The sequence below is a fragment of the Lissotriton vulgaris genome, chromosome 1_2 (genome assembly GCF_964263255.1).
Source record: "Lissotriton vulgaris chromosome 1_2, aLisVul1.2, whole genome shotgun sequence".
Taxonomy (NCBI): Eukaryota; Metazoa; Chordata; class Amphibia; order Caudata; family Salamandridae; genus Lissotriton; species Lissotriton vulgaris.
The window spans coordinates 302,476,176-302,492,858 of NC_141686.1; the positions used below are offsets into that span (position 1 = coordinate 302,476,176).

The following is a 16,683-nucleotide window of genomic DNA, read 5'->3' on the forward strand; positions in this document are numbered from 1 at the left end:
ACTAGGTGTCCCTCCTAAGTCAAATGCAAAAGCATTGACCTGCAGCTTGATGTAATAATGCGCTTTTTGTTTTCAAGGCATCTGCTTGGTTCTCTCCCTAGGTTAAGGAGGATCCCAAAATCTTCACCTCTCTCACTGCTTGCTACATATTCATTTTCACTTTTGAGAAATTACTATATGCATTTTAGCATGTAAAGACGGAGAAGTGTGGCTCAATGATTGGAGCGGCAGACCCTGATGCAGAGGTATAGCCCAGGACCAGGGTTCAATTCCCCGCCTCGGCGGGTCTTGGGCTCAAAATTCCACGGATCTGATCATTCTCGCCTCGGTGCCTATTCCAATCATGGAGTCCCACTCTGGGCAATAGCTTGCTTAATCTCCACAACGGCCCCACAACGCTAAGGATGCCTGGCCTCCACCTTGGGGGTGCACAGGAGTGGACGCCTCACAGGCAAAGCCAGGATGGGTTCCACAGCGGTATTCGTACAAGCGCCTTGAGACCATTGCGGGTGAGTAGTGCGCTATACAAGTATCAATTTACATTTACAAGACAGAAACACTTGTTATTTTATCAAAAGTATATGAGGTTTCGGTTTTATGAATTGAGAGTTTGACAGAGTGGAATCGGAATGCACGCTTCGTGGAATTCTGCGTAGTAGTACTCTGCCAACTACTCCCACCCCTACCATCTACACCATCCCTGCACCGGCAGGCTCCAAAAAGCATCCTGATCTACTGCACATGCCAGAGCCAGCATGACAACTACTCATGCACACTTCACAGCCCTCCTCCTTCTAGAAGTATAGAAGTAGACGGACAGCCCCATCAACCAATAGGGATGTAGTCAGCTTCAACACACCTGTCTGGTCAAATAGACCCATAGAATGGACATTGAACCATATAGGACACATGCACTTTCCATGCAGCAAGATATACACCTTAACCCCTTCAGTGCTGGTGACAAAGCCAGCTCGTCATGGGCGTTACCTGCACTGCGCGCATGACGAGCTGGCTTTGTCACGTAACGCGCGATTTTCGAATTTTCAGCGCGCAGCGGGAAAACCCGCTAGCGCGCATGCGGTTAAAAGGCCATTGGCCTAGCAACCACACACCCTGCACAGACAAAATATCGACTCCAAAATATCGACTGGACATAATATCGAGTTTTAAATATAGACTGGACAAAATATCGACTGGACATAATATTGACTACAAAAATATCGTTTTTCAGGTAAGTGAAGTAATATCGACTGTATAAAATATAGATAGCAAAAATATCGAATTTTTAATAATATATAATATTTTATAGTGTATTTTTATGTAATAATATGTGTGAAAAGTGTGTATTCATGTTATAAAATATTTTATTAAATGAATTTTGTTTTTTTAATAATTGCGTAATGTAATTCTGTAGCGGGTTGTGGGTTTATAGGGGAATAGGGTGGGAAGTAATTTAATAATAATTAATTAATTAATATATGTTTGTAAATATTTATAATTAATAATTAATTGATAATTAATTAATAATAATTAGTTAATTAATTAATATAATTTTGTACATATTTTGTATTAGTAATTAATTGGTAATTAATTAATTGTAATTAGTTAATTACATTAATTAGAGTACATTTTAATATATATAATTTTGTGTTATTGTTAAGTAATTAATTGGGAAAAATTATTATTAATTATTAAAATAATTACAGCTAATGTGCTAATATATTTACTTTATTGTTATTGTTAATTAATTATTATTTGGTAATTAAATAATATTGATACATTTTGGGTAAAGGAGTATTTTTAGTGTTCAGGGTCAGTTTTCAGTTTTTGGGTAAAGGGGCATTTTTAGGGTTCAAGGTCAGTTTTTAGTTTTTGGGTAAAGGGGCATTTTTAGGGTTCAGGGTCAGTTTTCAGTTTTTGGGTAAAGGGGCATTTTTAGGGTTCAGGGTCAGTTTTTAGTTTTTGGGTAAAGGGGCATTTTTAGGGTTCAGGGTCAGTTTTCAGTTTTTGGGTAAAGGGGCATTTTTAGGGTTCAGGGTCAGTTTTTAGTTTTTGGGTAAAGGGGCATTTTTAGGGTTCAGGGTCAGTTTTCAGTTTTTGGGTAAAGGGGCATTTTTAGGGTTCAGGGTCAGTTTTTAGTTTTTGGGTAAAGGGGTATTTTTAGGGTTCAGGGTCAGTTTTGGGTTTTTGGGTAAAGGGGTATATTTTAGCGTTCAGGGTCAACAAATAAGATTGTAAAACATTTTTATTATTATTTTCATTTATTATTTAATTATTATAATTTAATTTAAGTATTTTTAAGTATATTTTAGTAATTAAAATTTAATATTAATTTAATTTAACACTGTTTTTAATAAAGTCGATATTTTTTACATCTATATTATTGTTAACGATATTTTGTACTCAATATTTTTGTACTTACCTGTTTGTAGATACAAACTCGATATTTTGACTGTCGATATTTTGTCCACGATATTTTGGCAAGTCGATATTTTGACCCTCGATATTATTTCAGTGATCCACCCTGCACAAATGCTCACGTCATTAGAACCTGATCCACCTAGATGGAAGTAGTGCCGGTCAGGGTGGAGGTGCATCAGTGCAGCTGTGTGTGGGTCTTTGTGCCAATAAACATGGTAGCAAGGGATTCCTGGCCCCTGGGAAGTGGACTCTGGTCACACACCAGCACATTGTCTGCAAAGTAATCAAGAGAGAATGTACAAGGGAACACAAAAAAGTTAGAAGAGACATTAAAAAGTAACAGATTGAGACATAAATATAATAGCTGAGTAGTGAAAGCAGGAAGGAAGTGAGCAGACCCTTATTCTCACTCTGTTTCTCTCTCGTGGGGAGGCTGGGCAGAGAATAGTGCCCTGAATCAAGACATCAGGATATCTGTAAGTCTCAGATACCAAGGTTTAGGTGGGAAGATAGCTGGGTCTGGCTTAAGGGGACCGTCGTGACATAGGGATATTTAGATCATTGCAACAAAAGGATATTTAGACCATTGTGATGCAAGGATATTTAGACCATCGTAACTCAAGGATATTTAGCCCATTGTGACACAAGGATATTTAGACCATCAAGATGCAAGGACATTTAGACCATTGTAACTCAAGGATATTTAGACCGTCATGATGCAAGGATATTTAGACCATCGTGATGCAAGGATATTTAGACCATCGTAACGCAAGGATATTTAGACCATCGTGATGCAAGGATATTTAGACCATCGTGATGCAAGAATATTTAGACCATCGTAACGCAAGGATATTTAGACCATCGTAACTCAAGGATATTTAGACCATCGTGATGCAAGGATATTTAGACCGTCATGATGCAAGGATATTTAGACCATCGTAATGCAAGGATATTTAGACCATCGTAACGCAAGGATATTTAGACCATCGTAACTCAAGGATATTTAGACCATTGTAAATCAAGGATATTTAGACCATCATGATGCAAGGAAATTTAGACCATCGTGATTCAAGGATATTTAGACCGTCATGATGCAAGGATATTTAGACCATCATGATGCAAGGATATTTAGACCATCGTAACGCAAGGATATTTAGACCATCGTGATGCAAGGATATTTAGACCGTCATGATGCAAGGATATTTAGACCATCATGATGCAAGGATATTTAGACCATCGTAACGCAAGGATATTTAGACCATCGTGATGCAAGGATATTTAGACCATCATGATGCAAGAAAATTTAGACCATTGCAATGCAAGGAGGTTTAGACCATTGTAACACAGGAGCATTTAGAAGCATGCAACACTGGAAGAGAGGAGGCCCCTGTATTCTCTGACAATGTATATTGTTTTCTTGAGGCACGAATTGAGGAGAGGCATGCAGGATGTATCATGGCATAGGAGTATGGGACAGGTGGGAGGGGTGGTATTAAAGTGGTGCATAGAGAAGAGAAGAGGGAGAGAGATGTGACGAAGAGAAATATTTGCAGTGGAGAGATAAAGGTACTGAGAAGTTGGGCAGGGCGCATGGGAGAGGAACAGTGTGAAGAGGGGTGTCAATGCAGGAAAGTTGAAAGCAGGAGGTTGGCATTATGCCCTTCCCTTGTACATTGTGAAAAATGACTTAGAGTGGTCCACAAAATATTTTTCCACAAGCCCCGCAGCAGTGTATGGAAGCCCTGACATGAATATTTAATGTCATTGTTGTCTCTTCTGGTTGGACAGGCTTTCTGTGTGTGATGAAGACAAGTTTGGTCGCAACGACTTCATTGGAGAGATACGGGTTCCATTGAAGAAGCTTTCACCCAACCAGACGAAGGCTTTCAACATCTGCCTGGAGAAGCCACTATTGGTAAGAGACCAATCACATCACTACCCATCTGCTCAGCACCGCTTTTGTCCTCTCTACAGCCGCACTCATCTTCACCGCTCATCTTAAAACCCTCAGTCATCTATGCTTCTCATCTCTTTCTACTCTCAGTTCCCTCAACACATCTCGTCTCTTCAAGACACACTGTCTTAAACACTGTCCTTGCTTCAGCACTGACCATGTCCTTAATGCTCCATATCTCAACACTGACATTCTCCTCAACGTGCCCTTCTCAACAACACTGCCAACATGCTCAACACCACATTACTTCACCCCACCACCTCAACAACAGCCATCTCCTCAACAAGATACACCACAACACCGCCGTCAGCAGCATCCCAACATTGCCTGTTTCCTCAGCATTGTCCTGATCCACATTACTGCACACCTCATCGCCATCCCTTCAACATCACCCATCGCCACCTATCTTCTCAACACCATCCATCACCTCAACACCACCCATTGCCTCAACCCCGCCAAGTGCCTCAACACCACTCACCACCATCCATCTCCTCAACACCATCCATCACCTCAACACCACCCATCGCCTCAACCCCACCCAGTGCCTCAACACCACCCACCACCACCCATCACCTCAACACTACCATCTCCTCAATACTGCCCATCATTTCACCACCTCAACACTCCTCATCCCTTGAACACCTGCCTTGTCGACTCTACCCATCTCCTCAATATTGTCCATCATTTCACCACCTCAATACTCCTCATCCCTTGAACAACACCTGTCTTGTCGACTCTACCCATCTCATCAATACTGCCCATCATTTCTCCACCACCTATCACCTCAATGAGCCCCTTCCCTTCAATGGCATCTGGCTTCTAAACACTCCCTGTCTCCTCAACAGCACTCATCTCAAAGCCAACAATCCCAATGTTGTCCATCTCAACATTGCTCAAATACTCACCACCCATCTTCAGAGGTCTTCTCATTTCCATAACACCACTCATCAACTCAGCAGTAAACATCTCAATGACAACACCATCCGTCTCAATGTCACCAATCACAACACCACCACCCAACCAAACCCACCCATCTCCACAAGTCTGACCATCTCTAAACCACTTCCCACCTCCTCAACACCACTCATATTCTCACCTATATTAATCTCCTCTACGAAATCACAGACCATCCCAATGCTGCTAATTTCAACACCACCTACCACCTTAAACCACCCATCTCCATGGGTCTACCCATCTCCTCAACACCACCCATCTACCCAAAACTGCCCTTGTCTTCAGTATTATCCCTTTCCTATAAAAACATCTCAACACACCACCCATGTCCTCAACAACACCTATCTCCCCAGTACTTCCTAGTTTCACACTTCCACTCATTGACTCAACATCACACAAGTCCTCAACGCCATCCATCTCAACACCACTTATTTCTCACTGCCTGGTTCCCAAAAACCAGACATCCCCTCAATACTGCCTATCTCCTTAACACCAACCATTTCCTCATCACCACTCTGGAAGCCGAACCCTGTACCCTGGTATTCAGGACACCCTAAGATTCTAAACATGTTCGAATTTACCTCAGTTGGTTCTGCTCCTAGTTGATCTTGGGCAAAAAGTCACACTCCCCAACACCGATTTACCAGTGTAATAGTCATAACCATAACAGAGTTCTAAATCAGGAGAAAAGTTAAATGTTTTTTTTTTACAAAATAGGAACACACACGGTAGTTCTTGAAGCCTTCTTTATTGCGTCTACACACCATCACAAGTTCCAGTCAGCTGGAGTTAGCTATGGAATGTTCATGTATGCCAGGCTGGCACGTACCAAAGGGAAGGAGGGCAGGGGGGGAGCGGGGCGTACCAAGTAAAGAATACAACAGTTGTATAACCAAACCAGATGGTACAGAAATAAATGCCATGAAGGCTCAAAGGCAAAGTGCAGAGTAGTCAGACATCAGAAATGTGTAAGTCCCAAATGAACAGCAAAATCAGTAAGAAATCAGGCAGCATCCTTAGTAGAATAGGAAAGTCTTCTGGCTCATCCCAAAGCCAAGGGGTTCTGATACACAATTCTTGCATAACAAATACAAAGCACGCAGACTCCTTGTGGCCTTGTTATAAGTAACACGTTTTAGACAAATCAGATGTTTCTACATCACTACGAGTTCATAAACACCATCCCATTTTAAGAGAATTTTGAGCGTCTTGTACTTTTTACGATACGGAGACGTAAAAAATAATATGCAACATTGCAAACAATAAGGCGTCACACCAATGAATCTGACTAGGCCCAGCAACGGAACTACATGGAAGGACCGTCAGAAAATTTACAGTAAGGAACTCTAGAAGGTTTATTCATAATAGCTCCATATTGTAAAATTCAATGAGGTGAAACAGTCTTCCCTCTGCAGAGCCTGTGGGGGGTGTAGATGCGCGGGGGATGAAGTGGGAGGGCGAGGAGCAGAAGCGCAAGCAGAACAGCATCAGAACTACATCCATGTTAATCAATACATCGTTCTATAAAAATGGAGCACAACTAAATCACGTTCATAAACACACTTCTATATTTTATATTAGAACAATGGAATGTTGGGAGCTCCATTGTACACAATGGAGTGCTCCCGGCGTCTACGGACCGGTTAAGGCCCGCAGAGCAACATTCCAATGTTTTACAAAGGCCTCTCGGAGCTCAAGGGGATTTAAATCTCCTCGAGCTCCGAGAGGCCTTTGTTTTATTTGTTAGAACATTCTGCCCTCTAGTGGCAGAATGTTCAAACAGCCTTACATCCCTTCGTAGAGGGCTATACCGGCTATTAAAGTCCCAGTCCCTTGTTAAAGTCCCTCGCCTTCGGCTTGTGCCTTTAACGCTAGAGCGGGCCTTTAATAGCCGGTATAGCCTGCTACGGCGGGCTATAAGGCTATATAAAACTTGTTTCAACTATATATGTTCAGCATTCGTGTATTGGATCCATCATAAAAATCATTATTCAGTAGCATTATTTATTCATGAATATATAAACCGAGAAAAACGCTTCCACTCCTCCCAACTTCTCAACTCCACCATTCACTTCAGCATTCATCTCTTCAGCGCCACCCTCTTCAGCCCTGTGGGGTGGGGCTCCACCATAGGCTATTGCGCCTCCCACCGTAGAAAGTAACGCTGTCCACACAAATAAACACACATGTGCTGTCCGACGAGACGAGGCCACACGGTCCTCACAGTGAAACACAAACACACAAACTAGTGTTCCTCCAGCAGAGAAGGTCACGCTGCCTTTCCGCGCTTACACACTTCCCCAGTGTATGTCACATTGCTCTCTTGCACACTCTACTACAGCAGCAGTGATTGAACTGTACATACCCACATGCACGCTTCCACCCACAGAGGTCACTCTGCCCTCACACGGCTCCATCAGTGGACATCGCAGTGACCAGGCAGTTCAAAAAGTCTTGCAACCCACACACATCCACCAGAGAGCATGCTCAAAGCATGTCAGCTGGAGTCCGGGGGCTCAGCGGTATTACAGAAGGGGCCTCCAACACTTGTGTGTGCACTTACATGATATTAGTAGCGCTTGAGCACATGTAGCGCCAGCACTATCATGAGAGGGCGTTCCCTCATTTACATGGGGGTGTGGCCTCATTCAAATGAGGCAAGCACTTCTAATATGGACCAGAACCATATTATGGGCGTTGCCCATAGGAAGCACATCGAGGGTGCACCTCCTGAAGATAGCCCTCTAAAGGGGAGAGAGGGGGTCCAACCCCCCAAGACATTCCCCTAACACACTGCACCCACCAGCAAGCGGATCTCTCTCCTCTCGAAAGTGCAGGCGGATTGCCACCTGCACTGTGAAACACGGAGCATCTTTTAAACAGCTGCTTCCTATTCCACTTGGATGTGCTGCCTCGAGGACGGCGCGAGTTTGTGGCTACCCTGGGGGCAGGGTATATTACTTCTAATATGGTGCACTGTCCCTGGTTTCACCCAGTGCAGCTTTGGAAAGTGCACCGAGGCACAAATAGGGAAAGCACACTTTGTACAGAATACATCCCTAGAACATCACATACAGGCATATCTCCAGCTACAGAATCCAAACAAAGGGGGTGGATGTCAGAATAGTGTCTGCCCTATATAATGTCCTAAAGATCTTTCACAAAAATATCATCCTGTTAGGTGTAACTTTACTATTCACCTCAGTGGGACGATATTTCTGTAAACAATATTTAGAACACAATATTCTGCTACCACACCAGCAGGTGGTACATCACCTTTACCTCACAATGACTGACGTCAGCTCACCAGGACCCCTCACGGTCACCGCTTTCATCCATGTTTCTCTAATTCTATTTTTTATCCCAGAGCAGGACACCCCAGCTTTATGTAATACACCTTTGCAGCTTTTTCTCCACTCTTCAGACCACTTTTAGTCACACATTTCTGCTCAGTGAGCTGGTTCGGTCGTGTCAGCCGCGAGAGCTCACCGGGGTCCTCGCAGGGGCCTGATGGATTAATGAACACGTCATCTTTCTTGTTGCAGAAAAAGCGCCCAAGCACGATGAATGCGGTGAGAGGGATGTCGGTGTACGAGGAGGTAAGGAGGGCTGGGGGAGGGACAGGAGGATGGGGCGAGAAGAGAGAAGTGAAAGAAAAGGAAAGAGAGAGAAGGAAACAGAAACAGAAAGACAGGGAAGAAGGGGAACAGATAGAGGGGTGGGAGAGAGGAAGGAAGGGACGAAGAAAGAGGACATTAGAGGTGGAAAGCAACAAGTGTCACAACCAGCACGCCTGTCACTCAAACAGATCTTCATGCACACAAGATTGAGATATCAACACTGCTAAAATGGCACCGGTAATACTGCACAGGCCTGGCTCCGGGCTCTGGCTCCGGGCTCTGGCTTCGGGCTCTGGCTCCGGGCCTGGCTCCGGGCTCTGGCTCCTGATGGACCTACGGTGTCCATCAGGAGCCCCAAGGTTCTGTCATTGCTCAATCAATCAAGAATTTGTAGAGCGCACTACTTACCCGTGAGGGTATCAAGCCGCTGGGGGGTAAAGGGGGGGGGGGTTCTACTGGTCGAACAGCCAGGTCTTGAGTAGCCCCCTGAAGGTCAGCAGACCTTGGGTCTATCGTAGGCTCAGTGGGAGGGTGTTCCATGTCTTGGCGGCGAGGTGGGATGCAAGGGACGGTGGCGAGGGTGAGGTCGGCGAAACGGAGCTGGCGGTTGGGGATGCAAAAGAAGAGTCGTCTGTTGCGGTAGGCTGGGCCGGTCTCGTGGAGTGCCTTGTGTGCGTGGATGAGGAGCATGAAGGAAATCCTCTTGTTGACGGGGAGCCAGCGCAGGTTTCTCAGGTGGGGGTGATGTAGCTGTGGCGTGGTACGTTGAGGATCAGGCATGCAGAGGCGTTTTGAATGCCTTGCAGTCATTTGATGAGCTCCCGCGTAGAGGGCCTGGGTGACTGTTCTTCTTGTATCTGTCGGGATCCACCTGTAGATCTTGCGGAGCATGCAGAGGGTATTGTAGCAGGAGGAGGAGACTGCATTGACTTGCTTGGTCATGGAGAGTGTTGAGTCGAGGATGACTCCCAGGTTGGGTGCGTGGTCGGTGGGTGTCGGGGCTGCTCCCAGTGCTGTAGACCACCAGGAGTCGTCCCAGGCTGAAGGGTTGGAGCCAAGGATGAGGACCTCCGTCTTGTCAGAGTTCAGCTTCAGTCGGCTGATCTTCATCCAGTCAGTGATAGCCTTCATTCCTTCGTGGAGGTTGGATTTGGCGGTGAGGGGGTCCTTTGTGAGGGAGAGGATCAGTTGCGTGTCGTCGGCATAGGAGATTATGATGAGGTCGTGCTGTCGGGAGACTTGTGCGAGCGGGGCCATGTAGATGTTGAACAGTGTCGGGCTGAGGGATGATCCCTGGGGTACTCCGCAGATGATCTTGGAGGCTTCGGATTGGAATGGGGGGAGGCGGACGCTCTGTGTTCTGCCAGAGAGGATGAAGGTGGTCCATTCCAGGGCCTTGTCTCGGATCCCTGCGTCGTGGAGGTGTGTGCCTAGTGTGCAGTGCAGACGGTGTCGAAGGTGGCGGAGAGGTCCAGGAGGATGAGGGTCGCGGTCTCACCGTTGTCCAGCAGGGTCCTGATGTCGTCGGTGGCGGCGATGATGGCAGTCTCGGTGCTGTGGTTGCTGCGGAACCCTGACTGGGATGGGTCAAGGATGCTGTTTTCTTTGAGGTATCGGGTTAGCTGTCTGCTGACGATCTTCTCGATGACCTTGCTAACTCACACGACACTACAGGTGCCATCAGATCAGAGCTTTGACGTGCAGCAGTGACCTGCCCCAGACAGTGTCCCGAAGCCTGTGTGCTCAGAGTTATCCTGAAGAACCAGTGACAAGCATAGGGCGCTGTCCAGAAAATAAACCAAATGACTCGGACCTTTAAACCTAAGAGCAGCGCAGCTGCATGGCGAGTCTTACAGGGTTACTACTGGATTAACACTGCCGATCCGTGCACACCCTACAGTTACAGTCTTACAGGGTTACTACTGGTGTAACACTGCCGATCCATGCACACCCAACAGTTACAGTCTTACAGGGTTACTACTGGTGTAACACTGCCGATCCGTGCACACCCTACAGTTACAGTCTTACAGGGTTACTACTGGTGTAACTCTGCTGATAGGTGCACACCCTACAATTACATATGATGTACCAGTAACCACATTCCACTAGCAGTTGGATATGCGCTATTTTTGGTTTCTTACATTGGCTTCTTTGAAGGCCTGATTCAAGTAACACTGACGACCCTCAAATGAAGGTAGGGCCGGGGCTTCTCAGCACTAGCCGGCATGGCTGCACAGACTCGGGGTGAATCTGGGCCCGGGGCAACTGGGGCAGAAAGGAGACTGTTAGAGTAAACTCTCTCTGTACTCAGTGAATAAACAGATCATCAGCGAATAAGGATGATTACTAATTATGAACACGACAGCCCAGATTCTCAAAGGTTTAGCGTTGGGTGAGCATTATGTTTTGTAAAACAAACCAGATACTTAGCCCCTTGCGCAGCCGATGCTCCTGTGGCGCAGTGTGCTGGTCCATATTCACAAGGCCCCACAAAGCCACCCTCTATGGCACGAAACGCTGCTTTGCATTACTTTGCATCACTGGGCGTTACATTGGAGGTACATGGTCGTTCCCGTGCTATCACCCACGCACTTTGATGCTAAACCCTATCTACTAACATTGGTAGACACAGTTTAGCGCCAACAATGAATGCTGCTGAAAGCAGGCGTTAAAAGGCTCACTTGTTTAAATGAATCAACAGGAAGTCCCTTCCTTGACTGGAAAGCACGTGCCAGGAGGGGTGAACGTCTTACGTAAACCAAACCATGGCCCCCCACAGTAACAAGGAACACGACTCCCTCTGCTGTGTTTAGTAAACACAGCAGCAGGTGAGACTCTGAAAGCAGAGCTCAGACTGCACAGTCATGTTACCTGCAGTGGCTTGAACAACAACCATCTTTACTTCATGATGATAAGACATCACGCGAGCACGCGTGTCTGATGAAGCCTGGCTCTGGCCGAGACATGTTTAAAGAAGCAGATGGGACTCATGGAAGCCCAGCACCCCCACATGAGCAGCACGCGCAGCGCGCAGCCACTCCAGTTTCGGTGCTTTGTCGTGGTGATTTCTAGCGTTCCTTGACAGCTCAGGAGGCGCTATTATGCGTGACTTCGCGTTTCCGTGTACTGATGCGGACCACCACACTGAAATGCGTCAGTCTAACGCTTGATGTGTGGTACTTGGCAGGGCTGGAAGAGTGCTGCCGGCATGGTAAGACCATCTCTGCCTAGCCCTAGGGCCTCGTTCAGTGTTTTGCCAGACACGCGCTGGGACACCTGGGAAATGTAGTTTTAGTGGCGCGCCTTCGAGCAGCATGGCAGCCAGGGCAGGCTCACAGTCATCCCATCCTGAGCCAACCAAGCAGGACTTTTTATTTATTTTATTTATTTATGCGATTTTATATAGCGCGAACTTTACTCGAAGGTGTCAGAGCGCTTTACATAGGACCCAGTTTCAAACATAAGGACTGAAGGTTACAAGCGGACAAAAGAATTTGCAAATTTTTGACTTACATAAGAACCAGTTGAAAACATACGGACTTAGGATTACATATGTTATTAAAAGGTACAAACAGAAAAAATGTCAAATGTACAAGAGATAGAGTCACACAAGGAGGAGATACAAATGGATAAATTCTAGGCATATACTAGTGATATCTCTATCTACTTAGGGAGGGGATACACATGGATATACTCTAAGAGTCACATAGGAAAGGTAGAGAGCACAGCGGACTCCTGCATAAACTAGTGATTAGAGTTATCTCTATATACATAGGGAGGGGATATGACTGGGTGTACTCTAAGAGTCGCATAGGAATGGTATATGGTGCAAGGACTAAAGCAAGTACCAATGATTAGAGTTATTACAATAAGTCAAAGAGCAGAGTTCCATAAGTGTGGAAGCAGTCACAGCACAAAGGGAGGGTGGGTGGGATGCAAGGGTATGGAGAGAAGGGGAAGCAGAAAAGGGAGGAAACATTTGAGGATCATCCACGGGGAAAAGATTTAACCCCTTCCATGCTGATGACGGAACGGTTCCGTCATCAGCATCGGCTGAGCTGTGCTGATGACGGAACCGTTCCGGCATGACTCCGCCCGCGCAAGGCGGAGTCAGCACAGGCGGAAAATACGCCCCGCACGGAAGGGGTTAAAGGACGAGGGAGTGGGAGGAGGGCTAGAGTCCAGAGAAAACTGTCCGAAAACAGCAGCAAAGTGTCGGTCAGGACAGCACAAAAGTCAGAGGGATAGGAATGGATATACTCTAAGAGTCACAGAGAAGGGAAGGCACGTGAGATAAACGAGAGGGGGAAGCAGATAGTGGTGAATAAGACAGTGAGGAGTGTGTCAGAGGCAACAGGAGAGACAATAGGAAAGTCGAAAGGACAGAGGGGGAGGTCAGAGATCGCTAAAAAAGGCGGAGGAGGAAGGTAGAAGAAGAGGCCAGACATACAGAGAAAATGGCGGGGAGCACAAAGGTCACAAGTCCGAAAGTCCAGGAAGAGGGCCGACATAGCCAGCAGGTCCAGGGGGAGAAGGGCAGACCGCAGCACAGTCGCAGCCTCATCGTTCATGAGGAGCTGGTGCAGAGGAGATCAATCCGGAGACCAGAGGGTCAGGGGAGTAAGACCACAGGACTGCTTGTAAGGGTGCTTGTAAAGGTTCAGTAACCAGCCACTGGCAAAGTCACAGATTAAAATTTAGTTCGGGGGCAGTCGCTATCTTGCTCACCGGTGTTTGCAACCAAAAATTCAAATTTTAGGGCCAGCTACACACACGAGTTAGGGCATTGATATTATGCCCATGCGTGTTCCAGCGCAGATTCCGGCACTGGAACACGCTCTCCATTCCGGAGTGTGGTGCTGCAAATAATCCCTTCTGTAGCCTGGAGAGCAGGGTGGACACGGAGCTTCAGTTGAAATGAAATGAAATGAAATGAAATGAAATGAATGAAGCTTATATAGCGCATGACTTACCCTGGGGCATCTCCGCGCTTGCTTAGGGAACCCGTCCTGGTATTCCCCTGTGAGATAACCCTGGCAGGGTATCCACAAGGTGAAAGCCAGGCATCCCACCGCGAGGGGCCGTTGTGGAGATTAAGCAAGCTATTGCCCAGAGTCGCAGAGTGTGAACCCGTGAGTCGAGAAGGCACCGGAGCGAGAATTAACGAGTCCGTGGAATTTTTTAGCCCAAGACCCGCCGAGGCGGGGAATTGAACCCTGGTCCAGGGCCGAACTCAAGCTCCAGGTCTGCCGCCTCGAACCCCTGAGCCACACTTCACAGTTCCAGGCGCATTTGAGAGCCTCTGGACTCTGCGGACCCCAGGTCACCCGCAGTGTGAGTGCCATGTCCTCGAACCCTCACAGGATAAATCACAGGACAGGAGGGCCTGTGGTCTATGGGCCTCAAAGAGGAAACACAATAGAGGTAGAAAACAGACGTGAGAAGAAAGACTAAGGGGGACAGTGACTTAGGAGAGGGGGAGACACAGTGGGTGAGGAAAGATGGATGGGAGACAGGAAGCTTGCGGAGGGACATGAATAGGAAGGCATGAGAGCAGCAGAGTTATTTGAGAAAAATATATACACAAAGAGAAGAGCAAACACCACAAGGAGAGAAGGTCGGGGCTGAGGTGCTATAAAACCAACGTCACATTAAACTACAGAGCATCACCGGAAATAATGAGAAGCAAAGATAGAATCTTGGGGGAGGAAAGGAAGTGAATGACAGAGCAAGAGAAGTGGGGAGGAAGGCGGGACTATAAACAGAATAATGCACAGGTATGGAAAGGTATGAAGGGCTGACTGTTAAAGCGCTAGAAGGGGAGTAAAGGGTGAGAGGGAGGGGTGCTTGTGGGGCAGAGCAGGGGGGAGGGGGCAGAGGGGTAGAAAGCTGTGGTATCCCCCCACCTCACTCCCTGTCCACTTCTCTCCTTCCCATGACTAAAGGACTCCGGAGAGGCGCCGGCGGAGGAGCGCGGCCGCATCCTCATCTCCCTCTGTTATAGCTCCCAGAAGCTGGGCCTGGTGGTCGGCGTCCTGCGCTGTGCGCATCTGGCGGCCATGGACTCCAACGGGTACTCGGACCCCTTCGTCAAGATGTAAGAGGGGTCCCCGCCTCAACATGGGGTGGTGGGGAGGGACTCAAGGGGGGGGGGGGATATGGAGAGGAGGGGGGGGAGAGGAAGGCGCTAGAGAAGAGACAGGCGAAAGAAGAGACAGGAAATGAAGGAGAGAGGAGACGAGAGGGAGAGGAAGGTGCTAGAGAAGAGACAAGCGAAATAAGAGACAGGAAAAGAAGGGGAGAGGGGGGAGAGGAGAAAGCGAGACAGATGAGGAGAGGCATAGATGGGGAGGAGAGCGGAGGAGAAAGAAAAAGAGAGGAAAGAGGGGCAAAGAGAGGGATGAGGAAGGGACAGGAACAAGGGAGGAGAAGAGAGGGAAGGGAGATCAGGAGAAACAGGAGTGGAGGAGGTTGGTAAACTCGAACGAGGGAAGGTGGACGAGGCACAAGAAAAGATGAACATATGGAAAGTTGAGAAAATGAGAGGTTCGAGGTACAGGGGTGCAAAGGGAAAGGAGGGAGATTCTGAGGAGGCTGAGAAAAGAGGAGAGAAGTTGGAAATAGGATGTGTGAGAGCGGCTGGGAGGCGATAGAGAGAGAAAGAAAGAGAGAAGAGAGAGAGAGGAGAGAGAGGGAGGCGAGCGAGAGAGAAAGAAAGAGGGAAGGGGTGAAGAAGTTCAGAGATGAAGGGTAAAGACGTATAATATGGACGAGAAGAGGAATAAGAACAGGAGTAAACGGTGTTGGTAAAGACTCGGGCAGAGCAGGGGAGGAGAGGCAGAGGTTCTAGGGACATTGGAGAGCTAAGGGTAAAAGTGAAAAAGTCGGAAGTGTGAAAGTAAGTCCTTAGAGAATGGAGAGGAAAGATGAGAACGGCTTGAGGGAAATAAAAGAGGGAGGGAGGAAGACAAAAAACAAAAGAAGAGGTGTGAGAAGAATAGAGAGGAGAGGGCAGGGGAGAGGGGCGGTGATAAGAGAGCAGAGAAAGGCACTGTATGGATGGACCATGAGGAGAGAGGAAGGAAAGGAAGACTATGGATTAGCAGAAGAAGGGATGGAGGTGAGAAGAGCCACAGGGAGAGAAGCCTGAAGTGATAACACAGGGAGGAGATGGGACGTGTGAGTCAGGGAGGGCAGAAGGAAGAAGGCGAGGAGTAAATGGGAGAGCATGGAAAGGGAAAACTAAAAAGGAAGCAGTGCAGGGGGGCAGTGATAGAGCAGCCCCCTGGTAGACCCTGCACAACTATATATTATTTATTGATCTCTCTTTGGTCTCCCTGTGCTTCACCTGCTCTAAAACCTTGCTCCTGCTCATGTACATGTTGCTTCTCTTCATTGTCTCTTTGCCTGAATCTGTTGTTCTTCCCTCTGTGTACCCCATATGTTTGTTGCTTCTCAGAGACTCTCCCCAAGTCTGAACAGAAAGAGTTGCTTCCTGAAACCTCTCTAGGTAGTTGTAAGTGTCTGTGAGCACACACCATTAATGTGAGATGCTAAACACCCCATGACAGTAAACAGGAAAGCAAAAGAGCGAGCGGTGGAATGCTTGGGTTCATCTCAGCCACTGCTAATTACCCTGGAAACCATTCCAGTCCATCTGTTTTTGCTCACCAGCCACCTTGAACGAGACTCAGCTCTGTGCAAATCAGCCCTGAGGTTGAAGGGGGTAAGGTG

The 16,683-nt window shown here is 47.2% G+C and overlaps 1 protein-coding gene across 1 annotated transcript in view; it reads left to right on the forward strand.

Annotated features, from left to right (window-relative positions):
• Positions 1–16,683, forward strand: part of LOC147736558 (double C2-like domain-containing protein beta) — a 477,282-nt gene that overhangs the window by 443,889 nt on the left and 16,710 nt on the right. The window contains exons 5-7 of the mRNA XM_086953771.1: positions 4,210–4,336; positions 8,875–8,928; positions 14,895–15,046. Of these exons, the coding sequence (XP_086809897.1) occupies positions 4,210–4,336; positions 8,875–8,928; positions 14,895–15,046 (333 nt within the window). The remainder of the gene's footprint in view (positions 1–4,209; positions 4,337–8,874; positions 8,929–14,894; positions 15,047–16,683) is intronic.